At 43.0% G+C, this 22,117-nt stretch overlaps 2 protein-coding genes and 1 pseudogene across 6 annotated transcripts; 1 reads left to right on the forward strand and 2 right to left on the reverse strand.

The window, feature by feature from the left end:
• The first annotated feature begins 1,065 nt into the window (after positions 1 to 1,065).
• Positions 1,066 to 9,334, forward strand: LOC118375266 (eukaryotic translation initiation factor 3 subunit D). Of its 2 annotated transcripts, none has more exons than XM_035761778.2 (16): positions 1,066 to 1,224; positions 1,935 to 2,060; positions 2,169 to 2,214; positions 2,375 to 2,511; positions 2,615 to 2,700; positions 2,808 to 2,880; positions 3,073 to 3,194; positions 3,879 to 4,011; positions 4,231 to 4,378; positions 4,582 to 4,712; positions 4,878 to 4,963; positions 5,172 to 5,301; positions 5,441 to 5,583; positions 6,849 to 7,041; positions 7,255 to 7,354; positions 9,230 to 9,334. In XM_035761778.2, exons 2-16 carry the CDS (start codon positions 1,938 to 1,940, stop codon positions 9,244 to 9,246), a joined length of 1,668 nt encoding a protein of 555 aa, XP_035617671.1. In that variant the 5' UTR covers positions 1,066 to 1,224; positions 1,935 to 1,937; the 3' UTR covers positions 9,247 to 9,334. The 2 variants fall into 2 exon arrangements, with proteins under 2 accessions (XP_035617671.1, XP_035617672.1); XM_035761779.2 differs by having other exon boundaries at positions 3,079 to 3,194.
• LOC118375265 (uncharacterized) lies at positions 9,332 to 15,701 on the reverse strand. Of its 4 annotated transcripts, none has more exons than XM_035761777.2 (6): positions 15,560 to 15,701; positions 14,098 to 14,194; positions 12,658 to 13,254; positions 12,525 to 12,560; positions 12,216 to 12,341; positions 9,332 to 12,091 (listed from the first exon to the last, which is right to left on the reverse strand). In XM_035761777.2, exons 2-6 carry the CDS (start codon positions 14,127 to 14,129, stop codon positions 11,101 to 11,103), a joined length of 1,782 nt encoding a protein of 593 aa, XP_035617670.1. In that variant the 5' UTR covers positions 14,130 to 14,194; positions 15,560 to 15,701; the 3' UTR covers positions 9,332 to 11,100. The 4 variants fall into 4 exon arrangements, with proteins under 4 accessions (XP_035617670.1, XP_035617667.1, XP_035617669.1 ...); XM_035761774.2 differs by having other exon boundaries at positions 12,216 to 12,344; XM_035761776.2 differs by lacking the exon at positions 15,560 to 15,701 and adding an exon at positions 14,603 to 14,773 and having other exon boundaries at positions 12,216 to 12,344.
• Positions 15,702 to 19,023: 3,322 nt separating this feature from the next.
• On the reverse strand, positions 19,024 to 21,533 carry LOC118375262 (uncharacterized; annotated as a pseudogene).
• Positions 21,534 to 22,117: the final 584 nt, after the last annotated feature.

A 22,117-nucleotide genomic window follows, 5' to 3' on the forward strand; every position in this document is an offset into this window, starting at 1 on the left:
CAAAGACCGGACTTGAACCCGATCGAACATCTCTGGAGAGACATGAAAATCGCTTTGCAGCGACGCTCCCCATCCAACCTGTCAGAGCTTCAGAGGATCTGCAGAGAAGAATGGGAGAAACTCCCCAAATACAGATGTGCCATGCTTGTAGCGTCATACCCAAGAAGACGCAAGGATGTAATCACTGCCTAAGGTGCTTCAACAAAGTACTGAGTAAAGCGTCTGAATACTTATGTAAATGTCATATTTCCATTTATTTTAAGCAATACAAAAATGTCTAAAAACCTGTTTTTGCCTTGTCATTATGGGATATTATGTTTAGATTGATGAGGCGGGAAAAAAAACTATTTAATCAATTTTAGAATAAGGCTGTAACGTAACAGAATGTGGAAAAGGTCAAGGGGTCTGAATAATTTCTGTATATGTACTGATGTGTGAGTAACTGTCAGTAATGTGTGTAACTGTCAGTAGGACCTTTTTTTTGTTCTATTGCTCTTATTTTAAATGTGTGTAGTTCAGTCCTTGAGCTGTTCTTGTCTATTGATGTTCTGTATTATGTCATGTTTTGTGTTGACCCCAGGAAGAGTAGCTGCCTCTTCAGCAACAGCTAATAGGGATCCTAATAAAATACCACAACAAAAAACAGTGAGGAAAGTAGTGGATGGTGAGCAACGGGTGAGGGAGCCTGAGAGGATCCCTGTGAATATTGGGCCAGTACAGAGTAACCCAAACAGTTTGTGCTTTAGTAAGGTTGACTTCTTGGCATTTATTGCTATGGTCATTACTGCACAGATGGAAAGGAAATCCCAGAAGACTGATTTGGTGGTAGAAGCACGTTTTGGGTGTTGAGATTTTAGTGCAGAAGAACTACAGGGGTATTTGAGAGAAGGGGTTCCAGCCTCCCAGTGTGATGGCCTGGTGTAGGATGTTAGGGCCAAAGTAGTGTGAAGGGTGGTGGGTTTGTTGGGGATAGTGGTGTATATCTAGGGGTAGATGGTGGTGCAATTCATTTTTTTTCCCAATTTCACTTTTCGTGAACAAAATGTGCAATTCACACTCCGACCTGTGAAAGGCAGCAATATGCAACAAAGCTTATAGTCTGCCGGAAAACAACTCTTTACGGTACTTTTCCACTTCCTTTTTCTTACGGCGCTTTTAGAAGAAAATTGTGACTCGGCTGATTTGCCGAATAAAAGCTGCCGTTTGGTCGTCACAATCTCAAAGGTGAGATTCGAATAAGACATATAAAGATGCATGAACATGTCATGTTTACAATGACGTTTAGGGTAAACATAGTGTGAGATGTACTCGAGTGGATGCTACTGCCACCGCCGTTAGCTTAGCAGATTGCTATCTGCCACCTGGCTAACGAGCTAGCAAAAGCATGCTGGTTAGCTTGCCATAGTGTCCCTATGGAAACGGAACGTAGTTGCGCTCACTTGTTGATGTCCCCGATTAATGTCCCCTTACTAGATTTGGGTGTTGTGACATTTTTGGTTAGCTAAGTTAGTTAACTAGGTCGCCTGCTAATATAATGATAGCTGGCTAACGTTAGCAAGCTTAGGCTAGGGTATTGTAGATAACGACGTTAGCTATAACTTGTACATTGCATTCTCTGCATGATTATTACTTATGCAATATGCAAATCGTCTATTGATGGCAGTTTCCTAGCAATCCAATGGTTATGTGTCCTGGGTCCGTGATGACTAGGCCACTGCGCAAACTGAAATGCCTATCTAATGTTAGTGCATTGCTGAGTGAAAACAGTGCTGTTCATTGACATTGTCTGAGACCCTGCGGCCTAGGTTACTAATCGTATCATCCACTTGCGTATGTACATCAAATTTAATCTAATATACATAGTATAAGGTAACTAGATATTGTTCAAATCTGCGTTTCGTTTGAAATGTTTACAACATCTGCCCTAACCTCAGACCATGGCGAAGTTCCATGCCCCTGAGATCCAGGACAATCCCTCTGGGTGGGGTCCCTGTGCTGTCCCTGAGAAGTTTAAGGACATGCCCTACCAGCCCTTTAGCAAAGGAGACCGTCTGGGAAAGGTTGGTCTTCCTCTGCTGCCTCTCACCTTTAATTATAAACAGCAGTTTGCCCTGCTTCAAGAGGAAGAAATTAGGCTGACTGATTTACTTTTCTGTCCATCTGAGCAGGTGGCTGATTGGACAGGAGCAACCTACCAGGACAAGAGATACACAAGTGTGTTAAATTGTATTGTAGGATTCATGATAATAACATGATATGGTGTGAACATAATCAAGAATATATTTCCTATTCTAAATGTCTATTCAATATTGATTTTGAGGTATTTCAGACCATGGGATGCCATCATTTGACATTTGGTTGTATGTTTTGACAGACAAGTATTCATCTCAGTTTGGGGGCGGTAGTCAGTATGCCTACTTCCATGAGGAGGACGAGACGAGCTTCCAGCTGGTGGACACTGCCAAGACGCAGAAAACTGCCTACCAGAGGAACCGCATGAGGTTTGCACAGGTACAAGACTAACCTGCTCGACCATACATACACACACAGTACCCCAAAAAGGCTTTTCTGTGTCACCTTTTCTATAACAGGATGTTTTGTTCTGTTTTTACAGAGGAATCTGCGCAGGGACAAGGACCGCAGGAACCTGACCCAGTTCAATATGCAGACCCTCCCGAAGAGTGCCAAGCAGAAGGAGCGGTGAGCTGCCTGTAGTTGTTTAGCCAATCCACTCCTAATGTGGCTTTCTAAAACACATGTTGTTCTTTGGTTTTCTCTCTGGTCTAATCTCATGTGGCTCTGTCCAGGGATCGCATGCGCCTACAGAAAAAGTTCCAGAAGCAGTTTGGCGTCCGTCAGAAGTGGGACCAGAAATCCCAGGTATGGGAAGATCAACAACATCAGTGCACCTCTGGACATCTGAACCGTATTGTGATACTCCTCAGATAACATCTGATGAAGTCGTATGAAGTTTCTGGCAACAGTCTTCCCAAACACCTGCTAATGCTACCATACGTGCCTGTCTCTCCTCCCTCCCCTTTCCCTTTCCCCCCTCATACCTTTCATTTCAAGGCCCAGTTGAAACCCCGGGACTCGTCGGTGGAGGTCCGGAGTGACTGGGAGGTGAAGGAGGAGATGGACTTCCCCAGGCTGATGAAGATGAGATACATGGAGGTGGAAGACCCCACTGACATGTGAGTGACTAATCAACATTGCACCTGTGCTCAATCCAGGGGAGAACGACTGCCCCCTCACATTGAGTTCAAGTTGATGGACGACCGTGGTACTGCAGGCATTGTTTCCACATAACAGTATCCCCCATTATAGTGAAAGGGGAAATGGTGCTCTTTGTGGTCAGTATTCGTAGATGTACATAAACAAAATATTAAAGCACAATTATGGTATTAATAATGGCTTCTATTTCACCAGATGTATGTCCTTGAACCGATTACTTTAAAATCCCAGACAAAGTTATAAGAATAATCTAGTTGCTAATGGCAGCCTGCAGTCCTCTATCGGCCTTCAACTTGAGATACTCCATGAGAGGGAGCAGCACTGAGCTGGCTTTCAACGTCACTTCATAGAGTAGGTTTCTAACAACTCCTCTGTGTAAAAGGATGGTGACATGCTGAAATGACACTTCCTTATCATGAAATGCGCCACTGAGCTTTCTCATAGGAAATAATGGGGTGATGTCATCGATGGCTTTGTCCATATTTTTTACAGTCTCACAGTTCAGAACAAAACCCACAGTCTGAATAACATGATGTTCAAGCTGCTTTTCACCTGCAATGAGTCTGGTCTGTTTTTTCCCTTTGTTTCTACTGGAAGACAATATCATATCCACATAAAGTCAGTTGATTTCCTTTCTCCCTCAGTGAGTGCTGTGGTGCGTTGGAGTACTACGACAAGGCCTTCGACCGCGTCACCACTCGCAATGAGAAGCCTCTCAAGAGCATCAAGAGGATCTTTCACACAGTCACCACCACCGACGACCCTGTCATCCGCAAGGTACACCCTCTCAATTCCACACTTACAGCACTGTGCCAGATACAATAAGCCAGAGCAACATATTATTGATTCAGTCCTGTTTTGTCTGAACATTCTTGTCTAGAACTAATGGTTTCACACATTTCAGAAACAAAAACATGATTATTACAATGTCCACTGCCCAGTAGAGTGTGTTCTCTGCTCTGATGTAAATCATTCCTTATACCCTCCTCTCTGCAGTTGGCTAAGACCCAGGGCAATGTGTTTGCCACCGATGCCATCCTGGCCACCCTGATGTGCTGCACGCGGTCAGTCAACTCCTGGGACATCATTGTGCAGAGAGTGGGCAACAAGCTCTTCTTTGACAAGAGAGACAACTCTGACTTTGGTGAGGCTTTCTCAAGCTAATCTATTCAGCTGTTGGTCCATCTATGACTGGTCAAGGAAGTCTTGTTTACTAGTGAATCAGTAGTTATAACTTATATCAAACTCTCTAATATTTAAGTATTCTTGTCATAATGCCAATGTTTAGGGGTGTGTTCGGTTTTTGTGCTTTCGGCTCATCTAACCATCTGTAACTGTACATGTCAGATCTGTTGACGGTGAGTGAGACTGCCAACGAGCCACCACAGGATGAGGGCAACTCCTTCAACTCGCCCCGTAACCTGGCCATGGAGGCTACCTACATCAACCATAACTTCAGCCAGCAGTGTCTGCGCATGGTAAGACCACTACAATTATACACCAATGGACATGTCTAGTAACATTCCTTCAATGTGAGTGATGTGGAAAAAGTCCAAGCATTTCTGCCATTGTAAAGAATACATTTAAATTGGATGTTAATTCTTTCAGTTCTAATAGGATGCTGTGTCTTTGTTTCCCCTCAGGGCGGGGAGAGGCACAAGTTCCCTAACCCCAACCCATTTGTAGAGGAGGACATAGACAAGAGTGAGGTGGCCTCTGTTGCCTACAGGTGGGTACTGACCCGTGCTGCTCTCATGCTGCTCTCTTACTACTGCAGACCATCTAATCATTCAGACCATCTAATCACAGCTTGTTAATTCACATCTGTAAGTAATGGATCCATGTGATTGATCCATGTGATGTGTCCTGCTGGACGCTTGGTTAGTGTTGAGGGGTGTAGCTGTGTAGCCCTGTATACTCACCTGTTTCTGTCTCAGGTACCGCCGCTGGAAGCTGGGGGAGGACATTGACCTGATTGTACGCTGTGAGCACGATGGAGTGATGACCGGGGCCAACGGAGAGGTGTCCTTCATCAACGTCAAGACCCTCAACGAGTGGGACTCCCGGGTAAGAGGAGGAACGAGTGATGACAGAAAAGACCGCATCAAATATGTAGTACTATGTAGTACTATCTCTGAGGATTAAATGCAGTGTTAACTTCCCCTCTAATGCTTAATGTTGTTGAATGTTTTGTTCTTGTCTTAAGCACTGTAATGGAGTGGACTGGCGTCAGAAGCTGGACTCTCAGAGAGGAGCTGTTCTGGCCACTGAGCTAAAGAACAACAGCTACAAACTGGCCCGCTGGACCTGCTGTGCCATGCTGGCTGGCTCAGAGTACCTCAAGCTAGGGTCAGTGCTAACTATATACTAGAGGTCGACCGATTATGATTTTTCACCGCCGATACCGATTTTATTGGAGGACCAAAAAAGCCGTTGGAGAAGAAAGTAAAAGTGCAATATGTGCTATGTAAGAAAGCTAACGTTTCAGTTCCTTGCTCAGAACATGAGAACATATGAAAGCTGGTGGTTCCTTTTAACATGGGTCTTCAATATTACCAGGTAAGAAGTTTTAGGTTGTAGTTATTATAGGACTATTTCGCTCTATACCATTTGTATTTCATTAACCTTTGACTATTGGATGTTCTTATAGGCACTTTAGTATTGCCAGTGTAACAGTATAGCTTCCGTCCCTCTCCTCGCTCCTCCTTGGCCTCGAACCAGCAACACAATGACAACAGCCACCATCGAAGCAGCGTTACCCATGCAGAGCAAGGGGAACAACTACTAGAAGGCTCAGAGCGAGTGACGTTTGAAACGCTATTAGCGCGCGCTAACTAGCTAGCCATTTCACTTCGGTTACACCAGCCTCATCTCGGGAGTTGATAGGCTTGAAGTCATAAACAGTGCAATGCCTGACGCACAACGAAGAGCTGCTGGCAAAACGCACGAAAGTGCTGTTTGAATGAATGTTTACGCGCCTGCTTCTGCCTACCACCGCTCAGTCAGATACTTAGATACTTCTATGCTCAGTCAGATTATATGCAACGCAGGATACACTAGATAATATCTAGTAATATCATCACCCATGTGTAGTTAACTAGTGATTATGATTGATTGTTTTTTATAAGATAAGTTTAATGCTAGCTAGCAACTTACCTTGGCTTACTGCATTCGCGTAACAGGCAATCTCCTTGTGGAGTGCAATGAGAGATAGGCAGGTGGTTATTGCGTTGGACTAGTTGACTGCAAGATTGGATCCCCCGAGCCGACAAGGTGAAAATCTGTCGTTCTGCCCCTGAACGAGGCAGTTAACCCACCATTCCTAGGCCGTCATTGAATATAAGAATGTGTTCTTAACTGACTTGCCTAGTTAAATAAAGGTATACAAATTTTGACGCCCAAAAATAGCGATTTCCGATTGTTATGAAAACTTGAAATCGGTCATTCCAATTAATCGGTCGACCTCTACTATATACTGTTCACAGCAACAACTTTTCCCCTTCAAATTGTCCATAAATTCACTTGGTTATGAGCTGAATAGCTTGGTACATCTTCTGTTATAAAACAATTCAACTGACCTCCATCAGTTAAATCCCCTGCCCTCCCGTCTCCAGGTACGTGTCTCGTTATCACGCGAAGGACTCTGCGCGCCACGTGGTCCTGGGCACCCAGCAGTTCCAGCCCACTGAGTTTGCCAGCCAGATCAACTTGAGCATGGAGAATGCCTGGGGCATCCTACGCTGCGTCATCGACATCTGCCGCAAGCTGGAGGAGGGCAAGTACCTCATCCTCAAGGACCCCAACAAGGTGAGCCCGGGACTGCTGACCATTGAGCAGAGCATGCCCTTGACTGTTTCTGTAGAGCGCTGCCAATGACTTGAAAGACTAGTACTTGTCTCTGCAACTGGTAGTAGTTGATTTCCCCCATTGTCTGACAGTGTCTGCACACAGAGCCCTAGAAATGTTAGTGTTCCTTACAGAGTCAATATTATCATTGTGTTTGTGTGCTTTTGCCAACAGCAAGTGATTCGCGTGTATAGCTTGCCTGACGGGACCTTCAGCTCGGATGAAGATGAGGAAGATGATGATGATGATGATGAAGAGGACGAGGAGGAGGAAGGTGAGAAGGACTGCCACCATTGCACTATGCGGTACCTGTACCTTACAGGGCATTCGGAAAGTATTCAGACCCCTTCACCTTTTCCACATTTTGCTACGTAACAGCCTTCGTCTAAAATTAATTAAATAGATTTTTTCCTATCAATGTACACACACTACCCCATAATGAGAATTTGAATACAGGTTTTAGAATTATTTGCAAATGAAAAATAAAACATAACTATTCAGAGCCTTTGGTATGAGACTTGAAATTGAGCTCTGACGCATTCTGTTTCCATTGATCATCCTTGAGATGTTTCTACAACTTGATTGGAGTCCACCTGTGGTAAATTCAATTGATTGGACATGATTTGGAAAGGCACACATCTGTCTATATAAGGTCCCAATGCATGTCAAAGCAAAAACCAAGCCATGAGGTCGAAGGAATTGTCCGTAGAGCTCCAAGACAGGATTGTCTCAAGGCACCGATCTGGGGAAGAGTACCAAAAAATGTCTGCAGCATTGAAGTTCCACAAGAACACACATTTTTAAATGGAAGAAGTTTGAAACCACCAAGACTCTTCCTAGAGCTGGCCACCCGGCCAAACGGGCCTTAGTCAGGGAGGTGATCAAGAACACGATGGTCACTGACAGAGCTCCAGAGTTATTCTGTGGAGATGGGAGAACCTTCCAGAAGGACAACCAACTTCGCAGCACTCCAACAATGAGGCCTTTATGGCCAGAAGGAAGGCACTCCTCAGTAATTTTTAATTTTTATTTTACTAGGCAAGTCAGTTAAGAACAAATTCTTATTTTCATTGACGGCCTAGGAACAGTGGGTTAACTGCCTGTTCAGGGACAGAACGACAGATTTGTACCTTTGTCAGCTTGGGGATTTGAACTTGCAACCTTTCGGTTACTAGTCCAACGCTCTAACCACTAGGCTACCCTGCCGCCCCAAGGAACATGAAAGCCTGCTTGGAGTTTGACAAAAGGCACCTAAATACTCCCAATGTCAAGGGTCACGTCTGGAGGAAACCAGGCACCACTCTTCAACTGGCCAGTACCATCCCTACAATGAAGCATGGTGGTAGTAGCAGCATCATGCTGTGAGGATGTTTTTCAGCATTAGGGACTGGAAGACTAGTCAAGATCGAGGGAAAGATGAACAAAGCAAAGTACACAGATCCTTGATGAAAACCTGCTCAGGACCTGACTGGGGCGAATGGTCACCTTCTAACAGGACAGCGACCCTAAGCACACAGCCAAGACAACGTAGGAGTGGCTTCGTGACAAGTCTCTGAATGTTGTTGAGTGGCTCAGACTTGAAGCCGATCGAACGTCTAGAGAGACCTGAAAATAGGTGTGCAGCGACGCTCCCCATCCAACCTGACAGGGCTTGAGAGGATCTGCAGAGAAAAATGTGAGAAACTCCCTAAATACAGGTGGCCAAGCTTGTAGCGTCATACCCAAGAAGACTCTATGTAATTGCTGCCTAAGGTGCTTCAACAAAGTACTGAGTAAAGGTTCTGAATACTTAAGTAAATGTGATATCAGTTGTTTTTTCCATTTAAAAAATAATAATAATAATTGCAAAAATGTCAACCTGTTTTTGCTGTGTCATTATGAAGTATTGGGTATAGATTGGGGGGGGGACAATGTAATCCATTTCAGAATAAGGCTGTAACAAAATGTGGGAAAAGTGAAGGGGTCTGAATACTTTCCAAAAGCACTGTATATATTACAATGTGTGGTCTTTATGTATTTGATTGTGTTCTGTCTAATGGTTTGTAAGTAATGTGATTTAAGTTTACTTTTTTTACAATGCGTTTAGCATATTCTGAATTATGTTTTCTCTCCCCCTTATTTCTCTCTACTTTCTGTCCTCTTTTTCTAGATGAACAAGAACCCTAAGGTGTGGCAATTGCACTAGTGACCAGGTGGCCTGCATCACACAGAAAATACTCCTCGTTTACATTCAAATAAAGATCTGAGAAACTGGCTCTTGTTTCCATTTATTTTGTATTTTCTCCCACTGAAAAATAATCACTAAGCAGGCATAAGTCATCAAAATGAGTCAATGATTCCTATTCTGCTCTTCTGTGAAGTGTATATATTGTTAATAGCAATTTAGGTTTCTGGTATATTTAGATATTTGATGTTTCTGTATACAGGTTGAGTGAATGGTTACTGGGTAGTTGGTGAGGGCAGAGCTACATCCGTCTATGCTGATCTGTGTCCCAGATGACTTCCAAGGCATGTCACCTGTCTACTCCTCAAACACCTGGTCAAAGCTGAGCTACTGTGAAGGTGTTCTTCCAGTCAATGCTTTTATTTGCCAAATAATTAATATGTAGCTGTTTGAGATCTTCAAACATAATGCCATATGAACTTCATTCTTTACTAAGGGTGAGCACTTACATTCAATCTTGTTTGCCAGAGATGTGTGACTGATAAGTGAGTCTGTTTTGTTATCGCCAGGGCCCTGTCCAGAAACTACCCCTCCCAACTCATCTGGCACTGAGCCAGTGTCCAGAAGCTTGTCTCCCTCAAGCACAAAGAAGCTGTTCCCATACAGTATTGTTTGGGGCTGTGTCACAGCCAGACTTCTGGCTATAGACCGTAAGCCATTCAGACAAGATGTCCCAAGATGGGAGGGAGAGGACCGGGGAAAACAGCTGTTGTATACATTGTTCTGATGAAAGTGGATTATATTTGGCGGCACTGGTTGTGTGTTGCCATATCATATAAGTATGATAAACGGTGGATTCAGATGAGGTCATGGTGGAAATGGAAGCTCTGATTTTCAACCAAGTCAGTTTTTTTTATCTATCCTGGCAACTAGAAATAGGAAGTGAAAACACTGCAGTCAGATAAACTGTCCTGACAGTCTCAATACAATGATTGTAGTGATGTCATGAGTGATTTTCATTGACAGCTATAATATATACTGTGAGAAAAGGTTGTTTAAAGATATATGCAATGAAATAGAACTATGCTATTCTGTTTGTTCATTTAGGCCAAGCAGTTAATCTCTTTGAGGTCTCAGGGTTGCGAATACTCTTTATCGGAGAGAGGCGAGGAAGAGTGCTGTGGGACATGGAATCCTAGGCAGAAGGGGTGTTTGATGTGGTGTGGGTGAGAACCAAGGAGGCGGTGAGGAGGCAGGGCAAGGATGCCGAGAGGCAGATGAGTGGCAGATGCCTAGTTTGGGGGGTTCCCCTCCAGGGGGTCCAGAGGGACATTGTCCACAGCGATCCTGGAGGAGGCCAAAGACCACCTTATATATATATCCCCCTTCAGAATACCAGCAAGTAGGCCTATTATTATTATTAACACAAAAAAGGCCAGACATGACATAACATTTCCACACAAGTCAACATCAGAATAAATTGTACTAACATGTTTCATTGCCTGTTAGCAAGACATCTTCAACTACTGCTGAAGTGAGGAATGTGAGTCTTCTGTGTATGAAGGTACAAATCAGAATCACAATCATAGAAACATTATATTTCACTTTCAGTATTGACTGAACACATCATTGTAAACAGGGCATGACATTAAACAGACTACTCTGAACAAGTAAACTGAATACATTTCATCAAATTACCTTATTTTTGTTTTATAGACTCGTGTATAGAATGATTCATACAAATTGAAAAAGTGCTTTGTGTCACCATCTATTTTTGACTGTTGAACATTACATGTGCCACTGTACAGTATGTTTGAGAGGCCCTAACTTAAAACTGGTAAGTATTTGATGTTGTCCTACTGCGTGATACACATTGATTTTTTCTCTTTCAGATTATGCTCCAGAGGGTAAAATGGCTGCTCCAGGATTCTCTGGCACTTCCTGGACTTCCAAATTCCTCTACACAGCGAGTCATGGATCCTCTGCCAGGAGTCCAACTCTGTGCGCCACAATGCTGATCTGGCACGGATGAGCTGGGATCTCTCACTCTTGCTGCCTTTGGCCAGGCTGACGCTGTCTTTACAGATGAAGAAGACATCCAGGCCAATGAAGAGGGCGTTGAGAGTGATAAAACCAGCCCGCGCCGAGCTGGAGAGTGCTAGTGGGGTGCCTTTGGCCACCTGTCCAATGTCCGGGATGTCCCCTGCTAGCTTGGGTAGGTTTCGTGCTGCTTTGCCTTCCTGGAGCACCAGCTTACCAGCGCTTGCGATCAGATCTTCATTTGCAAAGGTCTTCACACTCAGAGCTGAGGCACAGTCTATTATGGTGTCGATGCCTTTTCTGATGGCCCCGGCTGTGAAAATCACGTTCCCTGCTCCCAGCACGACATCCACCCCGCTTTGCCCCAGGATGGGCTCCATATTCCTGGCCACATCCTCCAGACACTCCTGAAGACTCTCTACATCCTCCATGAAACTCTGAAATATTTCACTGGCTTTCTTCTCATGGATGCTATTGACCTTCATCTCTGTGATACCAGTGGTTATACTGTTGACCCCACTGGTGAGCCCCAGGCTGGCCCCTGCAATTGTGAGGGCCAGTGACACTCCACCAGTGACAGGGGTCAGGGCTAAGCCCACGATGGTTAGGATCCCTCCAGCCACCCCCACTGAGCTGCCTGCCACACTGGAGATCTTAGCCCCCAGCTTCATCCTGTCCAGCTGCACAGCATTCTCCTCCAACTCGGTCAGAAACTGCTCCATTCTGGGTCGGCACTGGCTGAACTGACCAATGAAGCGCTGAGCAGCCCCTTGGAACAGGAATGTCAGTCTGAGGTTCTGGTCCATCCTGGGGAGATGGATTCAACATCTATTTACTGTATACCAGTAAACATAGTATACCAGTAAACATAGTATACCAGTAAACAAAAATATCAATAGAAGTTTAAAGAGAACAACCAAACTAACCTTACCTGATATCACTCAGCTGATTCAAATGGTCCAGCATATTTTGTATGGACTCTTCCCGCACATCAGCACCAAGGTTGACCACAGGGATGTCATTCTTCTTTTTCCAAAACAGCATTTGACTGATGTAGCTACTGTAGCGATGCATATTAATTTCAACATTACATTATATTCATTACATTATTATGTGGCTTTTGAATTATATCACAAAAGCCCAATAACCTTGTCAAATGACATCTGAGAAGGCCAAAAATGAAAGAAAATAGTACAACTATGCTAATATAATATAAAATGCTGATTTTGAGGGATCTTACCCAAGTTTATTCTCAGACTCTGGTCGGATCTGTAATCTTGAAGGAGAAAATGGGCATCAAGTGTTTGTAAAATGGCAATGAAGAAGATTATATGAGTTAATGTTAAAGCAATTGTGATGGGAGCTCCACTTACCCCTTCTCCATCCTTTTACAGACCTCCTGGCTGATTTGTATGTATCTATCCAGTTGGCAGGCCAGCACCTCTACATTGAGGAGGCTGGGCATAAAGAAAGCCTTAGCATCCCTCTTAAAATGGATGAGGAGAGGGCAGGCCATTCTGGCAGCAATGATGACAGCCTGAACACTGGCAGGGCTCGTCCCCTGAGGCAGACAGAGGAACCTGTTCTCCTCAAACACCAACAGACAGGTGACCGCCAGACACTCCACAGCATTCAGGAAGTAATCCAGCTTCTCCAGGCCTCCCAGAGTGTCCTTTAGTACAGCTCCCAGCTCCTTCTCCAGCTCCTCACGCCTACTGTCTGCAGTCACCTGGGTCAGACCGCTCCATACGAACTCCCCAAACGCCTTGGCCTTGGTCGCCGACTTACGGACATGGTCGAACTTCAGGTCAATTCTCTCTGCCCTCTCCTTGATGTCCCTCATCATTTCCAGTTCTGTCTCCCTCTGAAGGGCCCATTTGGAATGCCTGTCACAGAACTCCCTCACTGTGTGAATGTGGCTGAGGGTGTCTGAGATGTACTGGCCCAAGAGCTCCCTTGTTAACGCTGATCTGTAACAAAAGAGGGCTATACTATTGAATTCAGGATAATCACTATATAAAATTACGAAGTTGTAGATTTACAGAGTGCCAACTTTACCCTTCTTTTGAACAACCTTTATTGAATGAATACATTGGATTCTTTGTCAACACTGCCCTCTGTTGTTTTTGTAATTTAGCCCAACAGCACTCTCCTTACTGCCCCAGTTATTAAACCTCTTAAATGTAAGGTCCCCTATGTGATTCTGGTACCGGTTCCAACTGACATTTTCGCTTATAAATCGATCTGTGGACACAGTAGATCGAAATGGATTAAGCGAAAGCCCTGGTTCCCACAGACACAGTAGTATTTTTTCTGAGTCTGTGTGATGTAGGATATGAAATCTGAAACCACTTGAAGCTGGGATGTCCCTCCTACCATTTCATTCACTCTTCCTACTGTCCATCACCTCCTGAACCCTACATCACAGGTTTCATCATGGTAGCACATTCAGAGATAAGTTTTAGATGAATGGCTATACATCTATAGTTAGTCATTTTATAATTTGATTATGCTATATTTAGAAAGCATAAGTCATTTCAAACCTTATTCATACAGTTTTGTTGAATAGGAAATACATCATAAAATACTTCATATTTGTACTGTGTACTTGAGCGTGTCCTCAAAAGTGACTACACCTCAGCAATGTATAACTTATTTTTGTTACCAGAATGGTGAGATGTTAACCTTTCTTTGAGTAGACAGCATTACTAGTTATTGTTTACGGCCCTCTCATGATACATTACTTTTGTGGATTACGTAGATGACATTTGTTTTATTACATTTAGTTACATTTAACTGGTTAATAGTCTCACCGTGACATGATGCTTTCCCTGTGTTTGGACATTTCCTGGTTTGGCTGATATCGTTACTGAACAGTGTTGCCTTGTCCCCAGTGTATGTCCAATGGAACTATGGATTAAAAATACAAATAAAATCACAGGCATGAAAAATAAAAGTCTACATTTCTGTTCTGAAATCCTTTTGAATTAGGATTCACAGACATCGCATAGCTACATGCGCAAACACAGTACTTCATTTGTAAATCGGGAGGTCGCGGAAAACATTGTGAGCGCGAGGAGTGGTATCCCACCGTATCCGGGGTACACATTGAGGAAAGAAAGTGACAAACACAACGTAGCAGCGCAGCAGACAGAGTAAACAGCCAAGTAGCCTACTATATATGGTGGTGAAACGAACAGGGGAATCAGTTGCTGATTACGATTTATTTTAGCCTCATTCTAGACATTAGTGTACAACAACAGTTTCAGACGTCACTGCAGAACATCCGCCATATGCATATGCATCAAACTCGATTACCTTTTTCTTTGGGGCGAAATTTCTAATAACCAAAATGTTGCAAGTTCAAATCCCCGAGCTGATCTGTCGTTCTGCCCCTGAACAGGTAGTTAAGTTAATCCACTGTTCCTAGACCGTTATTGAAAATAAGAAATTGTTAACTGATTTGCCTAGTTAAATAAAGGTAAAATAAATTAATCTATTTTTGGGGGGGGGGTTGGCTTTCCTACGTTTCAAATTCAGTAGGAAGGCTACGTGACGTGATTTACGCAGAGACCTCTTTTCACTAGTCAAGATCTGTTACTTATTAACCCCCCGCATAATGTACAAATAAGAAAGCAGGTCTTGGATCACTGTGGCAAGATATGATGATTACACCGGATGACCGCGCTTTTACATGATGATCTTTCTGGGGGGGCGGGAGCAATAACGAGGAGGCAACTTGATTTAACGCTCATCGCTTTTATTAGAACCGTAAATAGGTACCGGAATGACAAAGTCAAATCTGAGATGCTGGATCCGGCTCAAATTAAGCACTGAGGCAAAGGTGTTAACACGTTTTGAAGTACAACATTTAAAAAGGGACAATCTGCAGTTGCTACATTCATTTTGTAATGTATAAAATAACGATAGCCCGATGTACACATTATCGCTTGAAGAATATAATGTATTGTCTCATTAGCTTAGTCCAACTATCGTATCCCACCATAACCTACAACATAAATGTGTTTTACTCCAATGTTTGTAAAACACTATATACATACCCTCAATACATGGTTAACACTATAATGTTGATATCATGGATGGTCAGTCCTTGTATGCATAGGTCAGTCTGTGAAGTGGTTACAGTGGTCTGTCTGTGAAGTGGTTACAATCTCCAGTCCCTCAGTTTTCTGCTAAAACGCTTTGTTATTGTTTCAACTGTTGATTTCCCATTTCAATGAATTAAATAAATATGGATTTATAAATCTCACTCACCTTGACAAAGGGGCTGAATGCTGTTCAGTCTCCCTACATCGGGAATGCTGTCTTCTCAGTTTCGTTTCCCTTTACCAAACTCAAGTTGGACCCATTGTCCTATAATAAGAACGCTTGGCCACGTCACCGCCATGCCTTTGAATGATTGAGACTGCGAGGCGAGAAAGAAACGCTAAACACAGAGCAAATTCTTTAGTAAACAAATCTGTTGCGTGGAACAACATTGTGGCCTATTTTTTGTGTGTTCATTTTAAAGTTTTATTTTTGAGACTAGATATTCTGTAACATACTAGTGACTGCAGAGGGTAGCTGACAAATGTAATAACCATTTCAGACAGATGTGGTATGTTACCTGTAAAAAATACAAGGCAATATTTATATCTCATATAGAGTAAGTGAACAGCAAACCTGGTTTCAAAAAACAATTAAAGCAACACCTCATGGCACAGCGCCCTTCCTCATGTGGTCTACTTTTGTGTGTATGTCCTGACATGTATGTGAACTTATAGATGAACACACAGGTGGACTACATGTGACATGTATGTGAACTTATAGATGAACACACAGGCGGACTACATGTGACATGTATGTGTAACTTATAGATGAACACACAGGTGGACTACATGTGACATGTATGTGTAACTTATAGATGAACACACAGGTGGACTACATATGACATGTATGTGTAACTTATAGATGAACACACAGGCGGACTACATGTGACATGTATGTGTAACTTATAGATGAACACACAGGTGGACTACATGTGACATGTATGTGTAACTTATAGATGAACACACAGGCGGACTACATGTGACATGTATGTGTAACTTATAGATGAACACACAGGCGGACTACATGTGACATGTATGTGTAACTTATAGATGAACACACAGGCGGACTACATGTGACATGTATGTGTAACTTATAGATGAACACACAGGTGGACTACATGTGACATGTATGTGTAACTTATAGATGAACACACAGGCGGACTACATGTGACATGTATGTGTAACTTATAGATGAACACACAGGTGGACTACATGTGACATGTATGTGTAACTTATAGATGAACACACAGGTGGACTACATGTGACATGTATGTGTAACTTATAGATGAACACACAGGCGGACTACATGTGACATGTATGTGTAACTTATAGATGAACACACATTTAGACTACATGTGACATGTATGTGTAACTTATAGATGAACACACATTTAGACTACTTGTGACATGTTTGTGTAACTTATAGATGAACACACATTTAGACTACATGTGACATGTATGTGTAACTTATAGATGAACACACATTTAGACTACATGTGACATGTATGTGTAACTTATAGATGAACACACATGCAGACTACATGTGACATGTATGTGTAACTTATTTTTATTTATTTTTTTATTTCACCTTTATTTAACCAGGTAGGCAAGTTGAGAACAAGTTCTCATTTACAATTGTGACCTGGCCAAGATAAAGCAAAGCAGTTTGACAGATACGACACAGAGTTACACATGGAGTAAAACAAACATACAGTCAATAATACAGTATAAACAAGTCTATATACGATGTGAGCAAATTAGGTGAGAAGAGAGGTAAAGGCAAAAAAGGCCATGGTGGCAAAGTAAATACAATATAGCAAGTAAAACACTGGAATGGTAGTTTTGCAATGGAAGAATGTGCAAAGTAGAAATAAAAATAATGGGGTGCAAAGGAGCAAAATAAATAAATTAATTAAATACAGTTGGGAAAGAGGTAGTTGTTTGGGCTAAATTATAGGTGGGCTATGTACAGGTGCAGTAATCTGTAAGATGCTCTGACAGTTGGTGCTTAAAGCTAGTGAGGGAGATAAGTGTTTCCAGTTTCAGAGATTTTTGTAGTTCGTTCCAGTCATTGGCAGCAGAGAACTGGAAGGAGAGGCGGCCAAAGAAAGAATTGGTTTTGGGGTTGACTTGAGAGATATACCTGCTGGAGCCTGTGCTACAGGTGGGAGATGCTATGGTGACCAGCGAGCTGAGATAAGGGGGGACTTTACCTAGCAGGGTCTTGTATATGACATGGAGCCAGTGGGTTTGGCGACGAGTATGAAGCGAGGACCAGCCAACGAGAGCGTACAGGTCCCAATGGTGGGTAGTGTATGGGGCTTTGGTGAGAAAACGGATTGCACTGTGATAGACTGCATCCAATTTGTTGAGTAGGGTATTGGAGGCTATTTTGTAAATGACATCGCTAAAGTCGAGGATTGGTAGGATGGTCAGTTTTACAAGGGTATGTTTGGCAGCATGAGTGAAGGATGCTTTGTTGCGATATAGGAAGCCGATTCTAGATTTAATTTAGGATTGGAGATGCTTAATGTGAGTCTGGAAGGAGAGTTTACAGTCTAACCAGACACCTAGGTATTTGTAGTTGTCCACGTATTCTAAGTCAGAGCCGTCCAGAGTAGTGATGCTGGACGGGCGAGCAGATACGGGCAGTGATCGATTGAATAGCATGCATTTAGTTTTGCTTGCGTTTAAGAGCAGTTGGAGGCCACGGAAGGGGAGTTGTATGGCATTGAAGCTCGTCTGGAGGGTTGTAAACACAGATTCCATAGAAGGGCCAAAAGTATACAGAATATTGTGGTATTGAAAACACAAACCATGATATTGAAGTGCCCTAAGTCGGTATGCTTTATTTTTTGTTTGTGTGGTCATTGGCACAGAAACCTGTTGGTGGAAAATTTGTTGTATATATTTGATATAATTATAAATGTGGCATAAACATTTTGAAAATCTGGTTAACCCCTAGCTGATCATTGTCTACAGCCAGCTCTGATCGTAGTGTAATGAATCTGGCAGGGAGAGAACTCGTCTGCAGTGGTCGGCAAACCCTCAACCTTCTGGCCCTGCGTGGCATTAACTGTGTCACAAAAGCATGCTGAAGTAGTAAAGTCGATATCCACGATTAAAAACACAGGCTCGGTACAGTTATTGTTATTTGTGGTCGTACAAATGATTTAGAATTAATTCTATGAGGGGGAGGGTGTTCAGTTTATTTTATAGTACAAGGGGACGGTCATGTGAAATAATGTGTAACTTTGGGGAGGGTGTCATTATTTATTTAGGACACCTTCATTTGGACAAGCCCCTCCCCCCAGTACATTTTGATCTGTCCCTTTGCAAGACGTCTTCAACTTCCAGTGAAGTGAGGAATGTGAGTCTTCTGTGTATGAAGGTACATGTCACCAACACAATATTGGAAACATTATTACATTTCACTTTCAGTATTTTGACTAGACTGAACACATATTTTGGAAACATATGGCCATGATATTAAACAGACTACTTTTAAAAAGTGCCAAACTGAATAAGTTTCATGAAATTGAACATTGTTTTATTTCTTATAACATTAAATTGTAAAGTTGATTATAAAATTAGACTTGTGTACAAAATGAGTGATGAAAATGAAAAAAAGGGCTTTGTGTCATCTCTTTATTTTTAATTGTGGAACATTCTAAGTGCCACTGTACAGTATGTTTGAGAGGCCCTAACTTCAAAGACTGTTAAGTCATTTATGTTGTCCTACTGTGTCATACACATCGATTTCTTCCCTCTCAGCTTCTCCTCCAGAGAGTAAAATGGCTGCTCCAGGACGATCTGACTTTTCTCTAATGTTAATAGACCTCTACACAGCGAGTCATGGATCTTCTGCCAGGACTCCATCTCTGTGCGCCACAATGCTGATCTGGCACGGATGAGCTGGGATCTCTCACTCTTGCTGCCTTTGGCCAGGCTGACGCTGTCTTTACAGATGAAGAAGACATCCAGGCCAATGAAGAGGACGTTGAGGGTGATGAGACCAGCCCGCGCTGACTTGGAGAGGGCTAGTGGGGTGCCTTTGGCCACCTGTCCAATGTCCGGGATGTCCTCGGCTAGCTTGGGTAGGTTTCGTGCTACTTTGCCTTCCTGGAGCGCCAACTTACCAGCGCTTGAGATCAGATCTTTGTTTCTAAGGACTTCTGCAGACTTAAAACCTGAGGAAAGGTCAACTAGGGAGTCAATGCGTTTTCCGATTGGTGGCAATCACCTTCCTTGCTCCAACAATGTTCACCGTGCTCTGCCCCAGGATGGGCTCTATATTCCTGGCCACATCCTCCAGACACTCCTGGAGACTCTCCACATCCTCCATGAAATTCTGGAATATGTCACTGGCTTTCTTCTCATGGATCCTATTGACCTTCATCTCTGTGATACCAGTAGTTAAACTGTTGACCCCACTGGTGACCCCCAGGCTGGCCCCTGCAATTGTGAGAGCCAGTGACACCCCACGAGTGACAGGGGTCAGGGCTAAGCCCACGATGGTTAGGATCCCTCCAGCAGCCCCCACTGAGCTGCCTGCCACACTGGAGATCTTAGCCCCCAGCTTCATCCTGTCCAGCTGCACAGCATTCTCCTCCAACTCCGTCAGAAACTGCTCCATCCTGGGTCGGCGCTGGCTGAACCGGCCAATGAAGCGCTGAGCAGCCTCTTTGAACAGGAATGTCAGTCTGACTTGCGGGTCCATCCTGTCGGAGGGGAAAGATATCTATTTACTGTTTTCCAATAGACTAGTTCTTGAATCATGTTAAAAAATGTCAACATAAGTTTTAAGAGAAGAACCAAACCATGGCAGAAAAACCTACCTTATCTCAGTCAGCTGATTCAAATGTTGGAGCATATTTTGTATGGACTCTTCACTCACACCACCAAGGTTGACCACAGGGATGTCATTCCTCTTTTTCCAAAAAATCATTTGACTGACTGAGCTACTGTAACAATGAATATTCATTTCAACGATAAATTATATTCATAACATTATTTTGTGGCATATGAATTATATCACATAAGCCAAAGAACCATGTCAAATTACATAAAAATTAAAGGAAAATAATACAACTATGCTAATATAATATAAATGCTGATATTAAAACTGTGTGAGGGATCTTACCCAAGTTTACTCTCAGGCTGTTGTCTGATCTGTAATCTAGAAGGAAAGAATTGACATCAAGTGTTTGTAAAATGGCAATGAAGAACATTACGTACGTTAATGTTGAAGAAATTGTGATGGGAGCTCCACTTACCCCTTCTCCATCCTTTTACAGAGCTCCTGGCTGATTTCTATGTATCTAACGAGTTGGCAGGCCAGCACCTCTACATTGAGGAGGCTGGGCATAAAGAAGGCCTTAGCATCCCTCTTAAAGTAAATGAGGAGAGGGCAGGCCATTCTGGCAGCAATGATGACAGCCTGAACACTGGCAGGGCTCGTCCCCTGAGGCAGAGGAATCTGTTCTCCTCAAACACCAACAGACAGGTGACCGCCAGACACTCCACAGCATCCAGGAAGTAATCCAGCTTCTCCAGGCCTCCCAGAGTGTCCTTTAGTACAGCTCCCAGCTCCTTCTCCAGCTCCTCACGCCTACTGTCTGCAGTCACCTGGGTCAGACCGCTCCATACGAACTCCCCAAACGCCTTGGCCTTGGTCGCCAACTTACGGACATGGTCGAACTTCAGGTCAATTCTCTCTGCCCTCTCCTTGATGTCCCTCATCATTTCCAGTTCTGTCTCCCTCTGAAGGGCCCATTTGGAATGCCTGTCACAGAACTCCCTCACTGTGTGAATGTTGCTGAGGGTGTCTGAGATGTACTGGCCCAAGAGCTCCCTTGTTATCTCTAATCTGTAACAAAAGAGGGATTCAGATAGGATCTTTACCATTGAATTCAGGATAATCACTATATCAAATGACAAAGTTGTAGATTTAGAGTGCCTATCCAACTTTACACTTTTATTGAATGGCCTTTATTGAAAACCTTTGATTCTTTGTCAACACTGCCCTCTGTTGTCTATGTAAAGTAATCCAACAACACTCCTTTTTTTGCCACAGTTATTTATTGCCTCATTTATTAATAGTCTCACCGTGACATGGCGCTCTCCCTGCGTTTTGACATTTCCCAGTTTGGTTGATATTGTTTCTGAACAGAATTCGTCTTGTATTGGACATGTCCATTAACTGTGGATAAAATAGTCAACAATCATGCAAAATTGAAGTGTACATTTCTCTGCTGAAATCATTTACAATCAGGATTCACAGACATGGCATGGCTTACGTGGGCAAACATGTTTAGATACTTTTTGAACTACAACATTTCTTTAGTGTAAAAAAAATGGATTTATTAAACCTCACTCACCTTGACAAAGACCCTACTGCACGCAGACAAAACTGAAATGTAGTCTCTTTAAATGGGTAACGAGCAGGGTTGCCAGGTCCAGCTAAAATAACTAGATCAATGACCAGTCAAAACCTGCCCACAGGTCCTGAAAACTAACCCACATGTTGCAGCAAGAGAGGAGTTGCCACATTTATCCAATGAATTTTTTTCACAACATTATGGAGCGAATTAAGAAGGAATATCGACGCAATTTGTAATGACCTAGGCTAAGAAGCAACATTCGGTTTTTCATCAAAATAATAATTCTTCCAAGTTTAAGAATATGTCACCATATACCACAAACCTCTGTGGCGACTTATTGC

The sequence above is a fragment of the Oncorhynchus keta genome, chromosome 5 (assembly GCF_023373465.1).
Source record: "Oncorhynchus keta strain PuntledgeMale-10-30-2019 chromosome 5, Oket_V2, whole genome shotgun sequence".
Classification (NCBI taxonomy): Eukaryota; Metazoa; Chordata; class Actinopteri; order Salmoniformes; family Salmonidae; genus Oncorhynchus; species Oncorhynchus keta.